Source organism: Ranitomeya imitator, chromosome 6, assembly GCF_032444005.1.
Source record: "Ranitomeya imitator isolate aRanImi1 chromosome 6, aRanImi1.pri, whole genome shotgun sequence".
In the NCBI taxonomy this organism is placed as follows: Eukaryota; Metazoa; Chordata; class Amphibia; order Anura; family Dendrobatidae; genus Ranitomeya; species Ranitomeya imitator.
In genome coordinates, this window is record NC_091287.1 from 168,136,037 (window position 1) to 168,154,682 (window position 18,646).

At 42.7% G+C, this 18,646-nt stretch overlaps 1 protein-coding gene across 2 annotated transcripts in view; it reads right to left on the reverse strand.

Annotated features, from left to right (window-relative positions):
* The window catches only part of AVL9 (AVL9 cell migration associated), a 67,997-nt gene that overhangs the window by 32,440 nt on the left and 16,911 nt on the right, over positions 1-18,646 (reverse strand). For both annotated transcript variants that reach the window (XM_069730286.1, XM_069730287.1), the window contains exons 2-7: positions 13,952-14,072; positions 11,465-11,550; positions 11,068-11,139; positions 10,414-10,503; positions 3,134-3,200; positions 462-502 (exon numbers count right to left, since the gene is read on the reverse strand). In XM_069730286.1, coding sequence (XP_069586387.1) covers positions 462-502; positions 3,134-3,200; positions 10,414-10,503; positions 11,068-11,139; positions 11,465-11,550; positions 13,952-14,072 — 477 coding nt within the window. The remainder of the gene's footprint in view (positions 1-461; positions 503-3,133; positions 3,201-10,413; positions 10,504-11,067; positions 11,140-11,464; positions 11,551-13,951; positions 14,073-18,646) is intronic.

Below are 18,646 nucleotides of genomic sequence, written 5' to 3' on the forward strand. Positions count from 1 at the left end.
AGCACGTGAGTATAATTAGACAGCCCCCGCTCCCACTCCCCTGCCGACTCTTGGGTATGACTCGAGTATAAGCCGAGAGGGGGACTTTCAGCCCCCAAAAAATGGGCTGAAAATCTCGGCTTATACTCGAGTATATATGGTAATTGCCATAGATCTGTGATAAATGGAGGGTAACTTGTATGTGAGGAGCGAGTCTAACATTAATGTGCAGGAAGTCTCCGAGAGCTGTCAAAATGGCAAGTCAGTGGACAATCTCAGTTTGTGCAGGCATCAGTCTCATTCTCTTAAAGGGTAAGTGCTTTTATTATTAAATTAATTAGGAAATGCTTTAATTTTTATAACCAGATGTGTATGAGAAAGGGAGGTGATGCATCCTCTTTAAATCACCAAAAAGGATCCCTATATAGTCTACGCCATGTTTGACAATTAGAGAACATCACTGATATAAAATAAATAAGTACCTTATGTCTAAACTGAAGCACCAGATCACGTGGAGAAAGACCTAGAAAGGATTAGATATCGATTTGTTTTGAAATGTATAATACATCATGAGTTAATCTTTAAAATTATATCGTTTGTACAGTTACTTCTTTGTTATAGGCAACTAGTACACCATGAGAGTAGCAGAATCTCCATATTGTAATAAATTACTTGTGTAAACAGGACCAGTCATTTTACTGTGCGGTGCAGTAAAATTAGATTGCTCCATCTGGCTGCATTTACTACTGCTTGCTTATTACCAAGCAGGCAGAATGCTGGCCTGGACAGAGATATTTAATTTGAGTTGGGTACAGATACAGTGACAGAAGACCGTCGTGCGCATGATCGACTACCTATTACTAAATCTAGTCTTCATCCTCATTACGAAACACAAAGTTATTTAAAACCAAGTATATATACACACACACACACACACACACAAATACACACAGTTCAAAAAAAATAGAGGGAACACTTAAAACAACATAATGTAACTCCAAGTCAATCACACATGTGTGAAATCACCCTGTTTAATTATGAAGCAACACCGACTGAGTCAATTTATCCTGCTGTTGTGCAAATGGAACAGACAATAAGTAAGAATTACAGGCAATAAACAAGACAACCCCCATAAAGGAGTGGTTCTTTTTGCCTGTTTTGGTCACTTTTGCATTTTGTCATTGCTCTCACACCTTAGAGATATTGTACAGTAGCATGAGGCGGGGTCTACAAACCACATAAGTTGCTCAGGTAGTGCAGTTCATCCAGGTGGCAAGAAGGGTACCTGTGTCTGTCAGCACAGTGTCCAGAAAATGGAGCCGATAACAGTAGACAGGCCAATACACCAGAAGACGTGGAGGGGGCAGTAGGAAGGCAACAAACCAGCAGCAGGACAGCTACCATCTCCTTTATGCAAGGAGGACCAGGAGCTGTGCCAGAGCCATGCAAAATGACCTACAGCAGACCACTAACATCCTTATGTCTGCTCAAACTGTTAGAAACAGACACCATGAGGGTGCTTACAGCCCAACACCGTGCAGGGTGATTGCCATTTGCCAGAGAACACCAAGATTAGAGGATTTGACATTGGCACCCGATCCTGTTCACAGATGAGAGCGCGTTCACATTAAGCATATGTGACAGGTTTGGCCATGCCGTGGAGAATGTTCTGTTGCTTGCAACATCCTCCAGCATGGCTGCTTTAGCAGTGGGTGAGTAATGGTGTGGGGAGGTTTTTCTTTGGAGTGCCGCACAGTCCCCTGCCTGCCATTAGGTACCGGGAGAGGCTCAGACACATTGTGATGAAATATAGTGGTGTAGTGGGCCCTGGGTTCCTTCTGATGCATGACAATGCTAGGCCTCATGTGGCTGAAGTGCGCCAGCATTTCCCACATGATGAAGGCATTGATGCTATGGACTGACCTGTTAGTTTCCCACACCCGAATCCAATCGAGCACATCTAGGACATCATGTCTCGTTCCATCCACAGACAGTCCAGGAGTTAGCTGATTCTTTAATCCAGGTCTGGGAGGAGATTCACCAGGAGAACACCCGCCGCCTCATCAGTAGCATGCCCAGGCATTGTAAGGAGGTTATACAGGCTCGTAGAGGCCACACAAACACACACTACTAAGCATCATTTCCTTGTCTTGAAGCATTTCTACTGAAGTTGGATCAGCCTGTAATTTGATTTTCCATTTTGATTTTGAGTATCATTCCAAATCCAGACTTCCATGGCATATTAATTTTGATTTACAATGATAATTTTTATGTTTTATTGTTCTCAATACATTCCATTGTGTAATGAAAGCAGCACTAGTAAACAGCATCACTGCACTAGTACGGGTGCCACCAATCCTCCAAATATTAAAGAAAAAAATGAAAGTAGCACACCATCTGAGAAAATTAGATTTGTTTAATAGCCTGTAGGGGCCCAGCGATGTTTTGGTTCAACAGACAACCTTTTTCAAGCAAAGGCTGATCAGCAAAGGTGCCAGGTGTCAGACCCCGACCAATCAGACATCAATGAAAAAGTAGAGGACAACTTCTTTACACATATCTCATGCAATTTTAGAATGTGGATTTTTTTTTTTTTTTTTTAATATGAAGGAGTTTAGGCAATAATAGTAACACAGTAACATAGTTATTAAGGTTGAAGGAAGACTTTAAGTCCATCTAGTTCAACCCATAGCCTAACCTAACTTGCCCTAACATGTTGGTCCAGAGGAAGGCAAAAAAAAACCCATGTGGCAAAGAGTAAGCTCCACATTGGGGAAAAAAATTCCTTCCCGACTCCACATACGGCAGTCAGACTAGTGGATCAGCGCCCTATCAAGGACTCTAATATACATAACCTGTAACATTATACTTTTCAAGAAGGCATCCAGTCCCCTCTTAAATTTAAGTAATGAGTCACTCATTACAACATCATACGGCAGAGAGTTCCATAGTCTCACTGCTCTTACAGTAAAGAATCTGGCTATTTTCTATATTCTGTGTTTGTCCATTTTCTAAATACTCTAAATAGCAGTCAGGCAAAATATATGGGGTCAAATTACCTGGCATTTGTGTCCTGTGCAATAAAGGTTTGCATTGTGACTCATCAAATGTAAGCAGACATGCTCTTCAAAGAAACAAACAAAGAGCAACTCACCAAGATATAACTGTGATCCCTCTAATGCATTTCCACCTAATGAACCATTCATATGTTCATAGAGTTCCTGGAGGGGAAAAAATAAAACATGTCAAATTAATCTCAGAGCATATAGTCATTTATTTTTAATAATTTATCAGTAGTCTGCATAGAATATCACCAGCCTGCAGAACAAAATAAAATGCATATTTTCCAGACGGGCATTGCTCCACCCATGAATGCTTTATGCCTACCAAGAGTCACATGACCACTGTAGAAAATAAGCTGCCGCTGATGAGATGCAGACTTTTCTATTCCATCAGAGGCAACTTCTGTTCTAACGGAATACTGATTGACTTCAGTAGTGTCAGGTGACTGCTGGGAGACAATGACGACAACACAGGTGCAGCGACAGATCAGGAGGTAAATATGTATTTTTTAGCATCTATCTGCACAGCAAAATAATAACATTTAAGGGGTTTTCCAGTTTCAGGAAATCTCCTGTAATCGGGCTGCAGTTTGTGTAAAACAAATAAATTATGCTTTAGTCACCCTACCGGGGTCCAGCGCTGAGTCTCTACTGCTGCTCCTGGTTTGTTATCGTCTGCAGTGTTGATGTTACATCAACAGCACTACAGCCCTTAACCCCTTAGTGACAGAGCACATTTGGTACTTAACCCCTTTACCCCCAAGGGTGGTTTGCACGTTAATGACCGGGCCAATTTTTACAATTCTGACCACTGTCCCTTTGTGAGGTTATAACTCTGGAACGCTTCAACGGATCCCAGTGATTCTGACATTGTTTTCTCGTGACATATTGTACTTCATGACAATGGTAAAAATTCTTTGATAGTACCTGCGTTTATTTGTGAAAAAAACGGAAATTTGGCGAAAATTATGAAAATTTCACAATTTTCCAACTTTGAATTTTTATGCAATTAAATCACAGAGATATGTCACACAAAATACTTAATAAGTAACATTTCCCACATGTCTACTTTACATCAGCACAATTTTGGAACCAAAATTTTTTTTTGTTAGGGAGTTATAAGGGTTAAAAGTTGACCAGCAATTTCTCATTTTTACAACACCATTTTATTTTAGGGACCACATCTCATTTGAAGTCATTTTGAGGGGTCTATATGATAGAATGGTGTCACACTTGGGTATTTTCTAAAAACTACACCCCTCAAGGTGCTCAAAACCATATTCAAGAAGTTTATTAATCCTTCTGGTGCTTCACAGGAATTTTTTGAATGTTTAAATAAAAATGAACATTTAACTTTTTTTCACAAAAAATTTAATTCAGTTCCAATTTGTTTAATTTTACCAAGGGTAACAGGAGAAAATAGACCCCAAACATTGTTGTACAATTTGTCCTGAGCACGACAATACCCCACATGTGGGGGTAAACCACTGTTTGGGCGCATGGCAGAGCTCGGAAGCGAAGGAGCGCCATTTGACTTTTCAATGCAAAATTGACTGGAATTGAGATGGGACGCCATGTTTCGTTTGGAGAGCCCCTGATGTGCCTAAACATTGAAACCCCCCACAAGTGACACCATTTTGGAAAGTAGACCCCTTAAGGAACTTATCTAGAAGTGTGGTGAGCACTTTGACCCACCAAGTGCTTCACAGAAGTTTATAATGTAGAACCGTAAAAATAAAAAATCATATTTTTTTCACAAAAATTAACTTTCCGCCCCCAATTCTTAATTTTCCCAAGGGTAAGAGAAGAAATTGGACCCCAAAAGTTGTTGTACAATTTGTCCTGAGTACGCTGATGCCCCATATGTGGGGGTAAACCACTGTTTGGGCGGATGGGAGAGCTCGGAAGGGAAGGAGCGCCGTTTGACTTTTCAATGCAAAATTGACAGGAATTGAGATGGGACGCCATGTTGCGTTTGGAGAGCCACTGATGTGCCTAAACATTGAAACCCTCCACAAGTGACACCATTTTGGAAAGTAGACCCCCTAAGGAACTTATCTAGATGTGTGGTGAGCACTTTGACCCACCAAGTGCTTCACAGAAGTTTATAATGCAGAGCCGTAAAAATAAAACAAAAAATTTTTCCCACAAAAATTATTTTTTTAGCCCCCAGTTTTGTATTTTCCCGAGGATAACAGGAGAAAGTGGACCCCAAAATTTGTTGCCCAATTTGTCCTGATTGCGATGATACACCATATGTGGTGGGAACCACTGTTTGGGCGCATGGGAGGGTTCGGAAGGGAAGGAGCTCCATTTGGAATGCAGGCTTAGATGGAATGGTCTGCAGGTGTCACATTGCATTTGCAGAGCCCCTAATGTACCGAAACAGTAGAAACCCCCCACAAGTGACCCCATATTGGAAACTAGACCCCCATGGAACTTATCTAGATGTGTTGTGAGAACTTTGAACCCCCAAGTGTTTCACTACAGTTTATAACGCAGAGCCGTGAAAATAAAAAATCTTTTTTTTTCCCACAAAAATTATTTTTTAGCCCCCAGTTTTGTATTTTCCCAAGGGTAACAGGAGAAATTGGACCCCAAAAGTTGTTGTCCTATTTGTCCTGAGTACGCTGATACCCCATATGTTGGGGTAAACCCCTGTTTGGGCACACGGGAGAGCTCGGAAGGGAAGGAGCACTGTTTTACTTTTTCAACGCAGAATTGGCTGGAATTGAGATCGGACGCCATGTCGCGTTTGGAGAGCCCCTGATGTGCCTAAACAGTGGAAACCCCACAATTATAACTGAAACCCTAATCCAAACACACCCCTAACCCTAATCCCAACAGTAACCCTAACCACACCTCTAACCCTGACACACACCTAACCCTAATCCCAACCCTATTCCCAACTGTAAATGTAATCTAAACCCTAACCGTAACTTTAGCCCCAACCCTAACTGTAGCCCCAACCCTAGCCCCAACCCTAACTTTAGCCCCAACCCAAACTGTAGCCTTAACCCTAGCCCTAACCATAGCCCTAACCCTAGCCCTAACCCTAACCCTAGCCCTAACCCTAGCCCTAACCCTAGCCCTAACCCTAGCCCAAACCCTAACCCTAGCCCTAACCCTAGCCCTAATGGAAAAATGGAAATAAATACATTTTTTTAATTTTTCCCTAACTAAGGGGGTGATGAAGGGGGGTTTGATTTACTTTTATAGCGGGTTTTTTAGCGGATTTTTATGATTGGCAGCCGTCACACACTGAAAGACGCTTTTTATTGCAAAAAATATTTTTTGCGTTACCACATTTTGAGAGCTATAATTTTTCCATATTTTGGTTCACAGAGTCATGTGAGGTCTTGTTTTTTGCGGGACGAGTTGACGTTTTTATTGGTAACATTTTCGGGCACGTTACATTTTTTGATCGCTTTTTATTCCGATTTTTGCGAGGCAGAATGACCAAAAACCAGCTATTCATGAATTTCTTTTGGGGGAGGCGTTTATACCGTTCCGCGTTTGGTAAAATTGATAAATCAGTTTTATTCTTCGGGTCAGTACGATTACAGCGACACCTCATTTATATCATTTTTTTATGTTTTGGCGCTTTTATACGATAAAAACTATTTTATAGAAAAAATAATTATTTTTGCATCGCTTTATTCTCAGGACTATAACTTTTTTTTTTTTTTGCTGATGATGCTGTATGGCGGCTCGTATTTTGCAGGACAAGATGACGCTTTCAGCGGTATCATGGATATTTATATCTGTCTTTTTGATCGTGTGTTATTCCACTTTTTGTTCGGCGGTATGATAATAAAGTGTTGTTTTTTGCCTCGTTTTTTTTTTTTTTTCTTACGGTGTTTACTGAAGGGGTTAACTAGTGGGACAGTTTTATAGGTCGGGCCGTTACGGACGCAGCGATACTAAATATGTGTACTTTTATTGTTTTTTTTTTTATTTAGATAAAGAAATGTATTTAGGGGAATAATATATATATTTTTTTTTCATTATTTAGGAATATTTTTTTTTATTTATTTTTTTTTTTTACACATTTTGAAAATTTTTTTTAAACTTTTTTACATTGTCCCAGGGGGGGACATCACAGATCAGTGATCTGACAGTGTGCACAGCACTCTGTCAGATCACTGATCTGACACGCAGCGCTGCAGCCTTCACAGTGCCTGCTCTGAGCAGGCTCTGTGAAGCCACCTCCCTCCCTGCAGGACCCGGATCCGCGGCCATCTTGGATCGCGCTGGACGTACTATCCCGTCCGTGGTCATGGGGGCCCACCCCACCTCGACGGGGTAGTACGTCCCATGTCAGAAAGGGGTTAACGACCAAGCCAATTTTTATAATTTTGACCACTGTCCCTTTATGAGGTCCCTTTATAGCTCTGGAACACTTGAATGTACTCCACTAATTCTGAGACTGTTTTTTGAAGCGAGTTTGGGGGGGGGGGGGTCACTATAACAGAAAATACCCAAAAGTGACACCATAGTAAAAACTGCACCCTCAAGGTGAGCAAAACCACATTCAAGAAGTTTATTAACCCTTCAGATGCTTCACGAGAATTAAAGCAATGTGGATGGAAAAAATGAATATTTTACTTTTTTCACGAAAAATTTACCGTACTTTGGAACAATTTTTTTTTTTTATTTTCACAAGGGTGTCGGGAGAAATGGCACAACAAATTTTCTGGTCCATTTTCTCCTGAGTACACCAATACCCCGTATGTGGGGGAAAGCCACTGTTTGGGTGCATGGCAGGGCTCAGAAGGGAGGGAGCGCTGCTTGACTTTTTGAATGCAAAATTGGCTGGAACCAATGGTGGCACCATGTTGCATTTGGAGACCTCCTGATGTACATAAACAGTGGAACCGCCCCAATTCTAACTCCCACCCTAACCCCAACACACCCCTAACCCTAATCTCAACCCTAACCCTAGCCCCAACCCTAGTTCCAGCCCCAGCCCTAACGGAAAAATAGAAATCATTTTTTTTTTATTTTATTATTTTTACCTAACCAAGTTGGTGATAAAAAAAAATAGTAAATCAAACCCCCGTTTATGTTGATCACCATGATAGACCCTATCACAGTGATCAAAATGAACGAATAGGAAAAAATTCCTATTGTTGCCTGGTGCCAACCGGCAGATCTCAGCTGGCGCAGTGGGCATGTGCCTGCTATTTTCTTCCAGAAAGAAGACCCCGGCGGCCCCTGGGACTTCACGGGGGGTTGCAGAGACACCAGAGGTACCGGGGGACTCCATTTCTCTCTCCTCTGATGTGCAATCACATCAGAGGAGAGAGAAATTAAATGGGAAAATCAGACTTTTCTTTTGCGGTCCCCGTTATACTGTTAATAATGGTGATCGGAACACTGAGGTAGGTAAAAACCAACCCGAATCATGTTCTCTGGGGTCTCAGCTATCCCCGGTAGCCAAGACCCCGGAGAAATTCCAATGCTGGGGGGCACCATACAAGTATTTCTCAGCACCGTAAAAAAGCGGCGCTGAGGAATAAGTACCCTTAATTGAAAAGCAGCGCTGAGGAATAAGTACTCTTAATGGTTAAATGAGCTCAGCGACTCTGCCAGAGCAGATGACATGAGTCCCTGAGCTCACCGATTGGCTGCAGCACTGCAAACGTGAGGTCAACTGTGCAGACAATAACACACTGGGAGCGGTGGCATAGACTCACCCATAGACATGGGTAGGATGAGTAAAGAGTAATATGTTTACCGTATATACTCGAGTATAAGCCGACCTGAGTATAAGCCGATCCCCCTAATTTTGCCACAAAAAACTGGGAAAACTTAATGACTGGAGTATAAGCCTAGGGTGGAAAATGCAGCAGCTACCGGTAAATTTCAAAAATAAAAATAGATACCAATAAAAGTAAAATTAATTGAGACATCAGTAGGTTAAGTGTTTTTGAATATCCATATTGAATCAGGAGCCCCATATAATGCTCCATACAGTTTATGATGGGCTCCATAAGATGCTCCATATTAAAATATGCCCCATATAATGCTGCACAAATGTTGATTATGACTGCATAAGATGCTCCATACAGACATTTGCCCCGTATAATGCTCCACAAATGTGGATTATGGCCCCATAAGATGCTCCATACAGATATTGGCCCAATATAATGCTGCACATGGCCCCATAAGATGCTCCATAGAGATATTTGCCCCCATATCATGCTGCACATGGCCCCATACAGATATTTGCCCCCATATCATGCTGCACATGGCCACGTAAGATGCCCCATACAGATATTTGCCCACATATGCTGCACATGGCCACATAAGATGCTCCATACAGATATTTGCCCCCATATAATGCTGCACATGGCCACATAAGATGCTCCATACAGATATTTGCCCCATATGCTGTTGCTGTGATTAAAAGAAATAAAAAAATGACATACTCACCTCTCCGGCCCCTGCTATACTCATCTTTCCCGTTCCACCGCTGACCACCGCTGTGTCTTTCCATCCTCTGCGCCGACGTTCAGGAAGAGAGCGGCACGCACTAATAGCGTCACTGCGCCCTCTGACCCGAGCGTCACTGCGGAAGACCCCGCGGCGCCGCCGGTGGCACGATGAGCAGGTGAGTATCGCGAACTGCCCCCCATCATACTTACCTGTTCCTGGCGCCGTCGCTGCAGGTCTGTTCCCCGGTGCCGCATTTTCTTCCTGTAGTGAGCGGTCATTGTTACCGCTCATTACAGTAATGAATATGCGGCTCCACCTCTATGGGAGGTGGAGCCGCATATTCAATACTGGAATGAGCGGTACCATGCAGCGCTGGAAGAAGCAGGGACATGCAGGGACCGCGCCAGGAGTAGGTAAGTATAATTAGACAGCCCCCGCTCCCCCTCCCCTGGGTATGACTCGAGTATAAGCAGAGAGAGAGACTTTCAGCCCAAAAAAGTGGGCTGAAAATCTCGGCTTATATTCAAGTATATATGGTAATAAAGTTTAAGAAAAAAAACCTGCAGCCTGAGGATGGGAGTGGGAGTTTTCCAGACCAGAAAAGCCTTTTAAATTATTTTCGTTATAAACCATTAACAAATGTACATTTTCTATACAGTGTGGCTCTGGATATATGTTTGATGTTCTAGATTCTATTGTACAATTTCATAATGTTGAGCAACTTAAAAAGACAAAATAACTTTTTTTTCAAATGCACCGACAATAACGTAGATAAACTGCATACAGCTACATGTCTATGAAGGTGTTATAAGAGTGTTACACCTGCACAGATCTGAAACTTGCAAAAAAATTTTATATTGGCTTTTCCCCCTCATAAAACAATGCACTGCACCTGTGAGCTACAGATCCATTCTTTACTGGTCATACATACCTTAAGAATAGATATTTGTGAAAAATCCTTTTCTTCAAAATAGGCATGAGTGATTAATTGAAGTTTTGCTTGAAGTAATCCATATAGGGGCTTAAGAAAAAACAAACAAAACAAAACCATCTAAAACCAGTCCGTTTTCATTGCACTTCATATATATTTTTTTAATTATTCATTTATTTATTAACTAGAATCCTTAAGAGACTGCCGGACATGTCTCCTCTGCTGGATATACAGCATACCTTGTGAATTAGCCCACCAGATAGGTCAGCAGTTCACACAAGTCTTGTAGATGAAGCAGCAGTTTCAGACAATTCTTCACATTAGCTAAAGGAACTGTAGCTACTTTGCAAAGATATGCCTCATCGACTACAAAGAATCAAAGCCAGAGGCAACTAAACAATGAAGGCGTAAGATAAAAAAGAAAAATAATAAGTACAATCTTCTACTGCGTGACATGGGCATAAAATGCCATACAATTGACTAATTTAATCTCAGTCCTGTACTATATGATAGGCAATTATATTAAAATTATATTTGCAGAAAACATCAACCGGCTTTTATTGCCAAAGAGGATGCTTGACCTGCTCTTCATACTCTAACATGGCTGAATCACGTCATTTATTCACCAGGCACGCTACCACAGCGGCATCTTACCAGCTGGCTCAACACACAGACACTTTTCTGCACTGTTTCCCGGGTAACATCGGCCTGACGAACTTTCAAGGTCTGGAAAACACAGAACTGATTACAGCAAAGGCTGCAAGGAATGAGCAGAACAGCAAAAGAAGATGACAACATAAGAATATAATGTAATTATATAGGAAAAGCTGATTACATACAGAGTATCACTTCTAAAGGAAGCTAGCATTACAACTTATTAATGCGTCCACAGAATGGGATTTTTTTTGTCATCTCATATCGTGAGCAATGTCAAATATTTAGAAATTCTGACATGGTCACTCCTGGTAAGGGCTAAAGTCTGTAAAAATTACCAGTATGAATAGGTTTTACATGCTGGAATACAGTAAATTGGTGTTGAGCCGAGCAATACCTTTGCTTCAATCTGTCTGTAGCAAGAAACGCCATAAACGGTCTTCCGCTCTCCGCTTCTTGGTGGGAGGTGAAAAAACACAGCGTCTATGAAAGTAAATACAGAAAATTCATGCACAGGTCGAGGTGAAAAAAAAATCAATTCTGAGAGAGTGCTGTTACTGAACACCACCTTATGGTCTGCGGAGGCTAACTATTGGTATACAGTTGTGGCCAAAAATATTAACACCCCTGCAATTCTGTCAGATAATACTCAGTTTCTTCCTGAAAATGATTGCAATCACAAATTCTTTGGTATTATGATCTTCATTTAATTTGTCTTAAATGAAAAAACACAAAAGAGAATGAAGCAAAAAGCAAAACATCGATCATTTCACACAAAACTCCAAAAATGGGCCAGACAAAAGTATTGGCACCCTCAGCCTAATACTTGGTTGCACAACCTTTAGCCAAAATAACTGCGACCAACCGCTTCCGGTAACCATCAATGAGTTTCTCACAATGCTCTGCTGGAATTTTAGACCATTCTTCTTTGGCAAACTGCTCCAGGTCCCTGATATTTGAAGGGTGCCTTCTCCAAACTGCCATTTTTAGATCTCTCCACAGGTGTTCTATGGGATTCAGGTCTGGATTCATTGCTGGCCACCTTAGAAGTCTCCAGTGCTTTCTCTCAAACCATTTTCTAGTTCTTTTTGAAGTGTGCTTTGGGTCATTGTCCTGCTGGAAGACCCATGACCTCTGAGGGAGACCCAGCTTTCTCACACTGGGCCCTACATTATGTTGCAAATTTTGTTGGTAGTCTTCAGACTTCATAATGCCATGCACACGGTCAAGCAGTCCAGTGCCAGAGGCAGCAAAGCAACCCCAAAACATCAGGGAACCTCCGGCATGTTTGACTGTAGGGACCGTGTTCTTTTCTTTGAATGCCTCTTTTTTTTCTCCTGTAAACTTTATGTTGATGCCTTTGCCCAAAAAGCTCTACTTTTGTCTCATCTGACCAGAGAACATTCTTCCAAAACGTTTTAGGCTTTTTCAGGTAAGTTTTGGCAAACTCCAGCCTGGCTTTTTTATGACTCGAGGTAAGAAGTGGGGTCTTCCTGGGTCTCCTACCATACAGTCCCTTTTCATTCAGACGCCGACCAATAGTACGGGTTGACACTGTTGTACCCTCGGACTGCAGGGCAGCTTGAACTTGTTTGGATGTTAGTCGAGGTTCTTTATCCAACATCCGCACAATCTTGCATTGAAATCTCGTCAATTTTTCTTTTCCATCCACATCTAGGGAGGTTAGCCACAGTGCCATGGGCTGTAAACTTCTTGATGACACTGCGCACGGTAGACACAGGAACATTCAGGTCTTTGGAGATGGACTTGTAGCCTTGAGATTGCTCATGCTTCCTCACAATTTGGTTTCTCAAGTCCTCAGACAGTTCTTTGGTCTTCTTTCTTTTCTCCAGCAGCGATGCGGCGACCTGTAGAACGATGCTATTTCATGATGATTCAATGGGACGTCCTGTCAACGAAGTCGTTGGTAAGGTGTCAAACACAGCGATGTGTGCTACCCAGCGGGACCTCAACGATCAAAAAACGGTCCAGGCCATTCCGACACGACCAGCGATCTCACAGCAGGGGCCTGGTCGCTGCTACGTGTCACACATAGCGAGATCGCTACTGAGGTCGCTGTTGCGTCACAAAACTTGTGACTCAGCAGCGATCTCGTTATGTGTGACGGGGGCTTTAGGTGCCACAGGTAAGTTACAGGTGCTGTTAATTACACAAATTAGAGAAGCATCACATGATTTTTCGAACAGTGCCAATACTTTTGTCCACACCCACACCCTTTTTTATGTTTGGTGTGGAATTACATCCAATTTGGCTTTAGGACAATTCTTTTTGTGTTTTTTCATTTAAGACAAATTAAATGAAGATAATAATAACAAAGAATTTGTGTTTGCAATCATTTTCATGAAGAAACTGAGTATTATCTGACAGAATTGCAGGGGTGTCAAAACTTTTGGCCACAACAGTAGATCTGGAGAAATCAAGTTCTCCTCAACTTCGGAGTATAAAAGTAAACTTCACATGATACAGATTTTGTTGCCGAGATTTTGTCAACTGAAAATCAGGTTTATTCAACTAAATGCGATAGCAAAAGCTGAATCTTGTGAATTTACTCTAAGGCTCTGCTCATACTGTCCTGCTCATTGTTATTGGCACCCATGAAGTCTAAGTACGGTACATAATGTGGAAGATCTCCTGAAAAAAAAATAATAAAGTAAAAAAAAAAGAGCAAATGATAAGCAATAATTTAAAACAAAACAATGGGAGGGGAAAATAGAGAAACCTGAAGCTTGTTTGCACAGTATATGGGATTCAGAGCACAATGCATCTTTCTAGCTAATCCTACAAGTTCAAACTTTTTAGTATAACCTGGCACACTTTGCTATTAAAATAAAAACAAGCATAATAAACCTGGGCATTGTCTTACCTTCTTGGAAGTTGTGTGCACCATCCGGTAATGCCAAAAATGGTAGGTATTTCCATTCCTCTGGTAAGACATGGCTGTCGTGTCCCTCTCCCGAAATCAAAGGAGGGTAAGAAAATTCCACCTGATAAAAAATAAAAATCGATTTCCACTTACTGGTTTCTAATTTAGGAGGTCTTCTCCTCTACTTCCATGGTACTCCTTACCAAAAGTAAGAAGTTCTTCCATATCTTTGGAAGAAAAATATTTTTATTTTCCTGGGTTACTTCTGGGATGAACGTTAACCCCCTCTAATGGTTTTTCCAGTATAGACCTGATCATCCCGTGAATCTGAGTCTAAGGGTATGTGCACACGTTCAGTAAATGCTGCGGATTGGACACTGCGTACCTGCGCAGCGTCCAGCTGTTACAGCATAGTGGATGGGATTTCAAGAAACCCCATGCCCACTATACGTGCTCAGACACTTGTGGCTCACCTGCGGATACGGACATGCTGTGCGTCTTTCCAGACCGCAGTAGGTCTATTTATCTTGCGGATACTTGAGCCTCTGCAAGATATATTTCACCCATACAATGTATTGGACGATGTGAATCTGCACGGTTCAGTGAACACAAGCGGATTCCCCTGCGTTCAATAGGCGGCAGCAGACATGTGCTGAGTCTAAAGCGCTACCAATTCCTGAATGTGTGAACATACCCTAACTCAGGGGTCGGGAACCTATGGCTCGCGAGCCAGATATGGCTCTTTTGATGGCCGTATCTGGCTCGCAGACAGGGGGCCCGGGGCCGGCAAGTCAGACGCCCCTGGTCACCGCACTATGTCCGCCTCCTGCTCCCGCACACTTCCGTCACTTACTTCTATCTATAGATAAGCAGCAGTGCGCAGGCTCAGTGACGCTGCAGAGCGGCTCCTCCCATCCATAGCAGGGGGTGGCTCTCTGTATCCGCCGCCACGCCCCTGACATGCCCACTACACAAGCATCGCGTGCGGATGCTTTCTTCAGTTCCCATGTTTCCGGCGGTGCCCGGAAGCGGCAGCACCTGTTTCCATAGTGACCCGCGGCCGTCCTAGCCATGTCCTGTCACGCACTGCGGCTCCGACTCTGCCGCCTGTCCCCGGCCCTCAGGGGCCCCCGCAGGAGCCTTCATTATGTCCAGGGCCAGAACCCCGACCCCTAAACCAAGGAGTACTTCTACTACATCGACCACCAGGGACAGGTACGGGGGCACAGTGCAGCAGGAGCTCGGGCCCCTGGGGCCCATAGCTGTGATCGGCTGCAGCGTGATTTTTCCTCTTTATTTTACAGCCCGCACAGTGGTATGTATATACCGCACAGCCTGCACAGTGGTCTATCCATCCGGCTGTGCTGTATAGACCACTGTGCGGGCTGTGCTGGATAGACCACTGTGCGGGCTGTGCTGGATAGACCACTGTGCGGGCTGTGCTGGATAGACCACTGTGCGGGCTGTGCTGGATAGACCGCTGTGCGGCCTGTGCTGTATAGACCACTGTGCGGGCTGTGCTGTATAGACCACTGTGCACCCGACTAACCCGTGACGAAAAGAAGACAGCTCTTCTAGAGGTCTACTAAAGTTCTATAGCACAAGGACCAAAAGAAACCTGGAGTTGGCCCTGCTTGCAGACAAATCCACAAATTAAAGAAATAATGACTCAGAGCCTTCTTTTCACCCCACAGTACTGCCCTTTATTGAAGAAGATGGCTAAAAGAAAGAAGGATGAGGAGTATCGTACTTTTCAGCAGGAGTGGACAGACGAATTTGCCTTTGTGGAGAGAGCAGGTTCACCAGTTTGTCTTATATGCAATGATAAAATTGCATCCATGAAGCGGTCAAATATAAAGCGCCACTTTGACACACGCCATGCTTCATTTGCATCGAAATATCCTGCAGGGGACAGCAGGAAGAAAGCCTGTCAAGAGCTGCTGTGCAAAGTGCAAGCTAGTCAGCAGCAACTTCGAGTTTGGACCCAACAAGGTGACTTAAATTCGGCTAGCTTTGTTGGTGCTTTGGCAATTGTCAGAAACGGAAAACCATTCACAGATGGGGAGTATGCCAAAACATTTATGCTTGATGTTGCCAATGAACTTTTTGATGATTTTCCGGATAAAGCCAAGATTATCAAACGGATAAAAGACATGCCTCTGTCAGCAAGAACAGTTCATGACCGTGCCATCATGATGGCAAATCAGATTGAGGCATCCCAAGTGAAGGACATAAATACAGCTCTGTTCTTTTCTCTTGCTTTGGATGAATCAACTGACGTAAGCCATATATCTCAGTTCAGCATCATTGCAAGGTATGCTGTCGGTGACACGTTACATGAGGAAAGTCTTGCTGTTTTGCCTCTGAAAGGGACAACAAGAGGGGATGATTTGTTCAAGTCATTCACTGAGTTCACTAAAGAAAAAAATCTACCAATGCATAAACTTATTTCAGTGTGTACTGATGGTGCTCCAAGCATGGTAGGAAAAAACAAAGGATTTGTAGCGCTTCTTCGTGAACATGAAAAAAGACCTATCCTTAGTTTTCACTGCATCCTACATCAGGAGGCACTTTGTGCTCAGATGTTTGGTGAGCAGCTTGGTGAGGTGATGTCACTTGTCATTCAGGTGGTCAACTTTATTGTTGCCCGTGCTTTAAATGATCGCCAGTTTAAAACACTCCTGGATGAAGTTGGGAATAATTATCCTGGTCTGCTTCTGCACAGCAACGTGCGCTGGCTGTCAAGAGGGAAGGTGCTCAGCCGTTTCGCAGCTTGTCTGAGTGAAATACGAACTTTTCTTGAAATGAAAAACGTTGACCATCCTGAGTTGTCCAACACTGAGTGGCTCCTGAAGTTCTTCTATCTTGTAGATATGACTGAACATCTGAACCAGCTCAATGTGAAAATGCAAGGCGTTGGTAATACAGTTTTATCGCTTCAACAAGCTGTGTTTGCATTTGAAAATAAGCTGGAACTGTTTATCGCAGACATTGAAACAGGTCGTTTAATACACTTTGAAAAACTGGGAGAGTTTAAAGATGCATGCACAGCAAATGACCCTGCACAACATCTTGATATTCAGCAGCTAGCAGGCTTTACATCCAATCTCCTGCAATCATTCAAAGCGCGCTTTGGAGAATTTCGTGAGCACACTCGTCTTTTTAAGTTCATCACTCATCCACATGAGTGTGCACTGGACAGCACTGACCTGAGTTATATCCCTGGTGTCTCCATCAGAGATTTTGAGCTACAAGCTGCTGACCTGAAGGCTTCAGACATGTGGGTGAATAAGTTTAAATCACTTAATGAAGATTTGGAAAAACTTGCACGACAGCAAGCAGAGTTGGCAAGCAAACAAGTGGAGAGAAATGAAACAACTCCAACATGCAGACCAGCTGATTGTCAAAACTTGGAATGCACTTCCTGTCACATACCAAACACTGCAGCGTGTGGGTATTGCTGTACTGACAATGTTTGGCTCTACCTATGCATGCGAGCAGTCTTTCTCACATCTAAAGCACATCAAGACTAACATACGTTCACGTTTAACGGATGGAAGTCTCAACGCCTGCATGAAGCTAAACCTCACCACGTATGAACCAGATTACAAAGCCATCAGCAAATCCATGCAGCACCAGAAGTCACATTAATGGTAGGAAGTATTCTATTCATCGTTGGTTAGCAACAGCATTAAAACGTTATTATGTTATAAAAAAAAGAGTTCGGAGATTTGTTGTTCTTTAAAATTAAATACAAGTCAATGTGGCACTTTATGTACAGTGAGACTATTTAATAAAGTTCAATTATTTATTACGCTGGGTGTGCCTGCTTGTATGTACCACTTTAAGTAGTAAATGCTTTAGTTCCCTATGGGTCTGAGCCTCTCTTTTTTGTTCATTTTCTGTAAGACCAACACTTTTAAAAGGGCCACTGACAGATACAATTGCTCCAGCGGTCACTTAGTACACAAAGGAGTGTTCCTCACTGCTGCACTAAGCCACCGCTGGACCTAAACAATAATTCGCTGTAAAATAATAAAATAGACAATTGACATAACTGACAATGCGTTGTGTGACATGTCCAACATTCCAGCTTCTTTCTTCTGCGAATGCCTCAAAGCTGGCATTCTCTCAACATCAGGTGGGAAGAATGCCAGCTTCCAGTCATGCGCAGGAAAAAGAAGAAGCCAGACTGCTGGACTGATGTCATGCATCGCAAGCTCACAATGTAAGTTATTTATTTAATTTTTTACTGCTAATTACCATTGTTTCAGTCCAGTTGTGGCTTTATACAGCAGGGAGGAGCATTCCTTGCTGTACTAAGTGAACATTGGAGCGATTGATCTGTCAATGGCCCTTTAAACATATTGTACGGCTCTCGCGGAATTATATTTCAAAATATGTGGCGTTTATGGCTCTCTTAGCCAAAAAGGTTCCTGACCCCTGCCCTAACTGGTCCTATAGGCTAATTTTGTTCTTTGCACATATTGCACATTTATGGCTTGTCACTTTAGTTTTACTCTTTGGTGCAGGATCCTTGCCCCCTGAAAGAGAGGGGAGGAGAAATAAGGCTACCATAACATATGACCTGCACCACGGAGAGGGGCCAACCAATGAAAGGAAAAAAAAAATAAAAAGGTGGAACGCAACCAGAGTCCGAAGTCACCTCAGGATGCCACACAGGAGAGGAAGAGG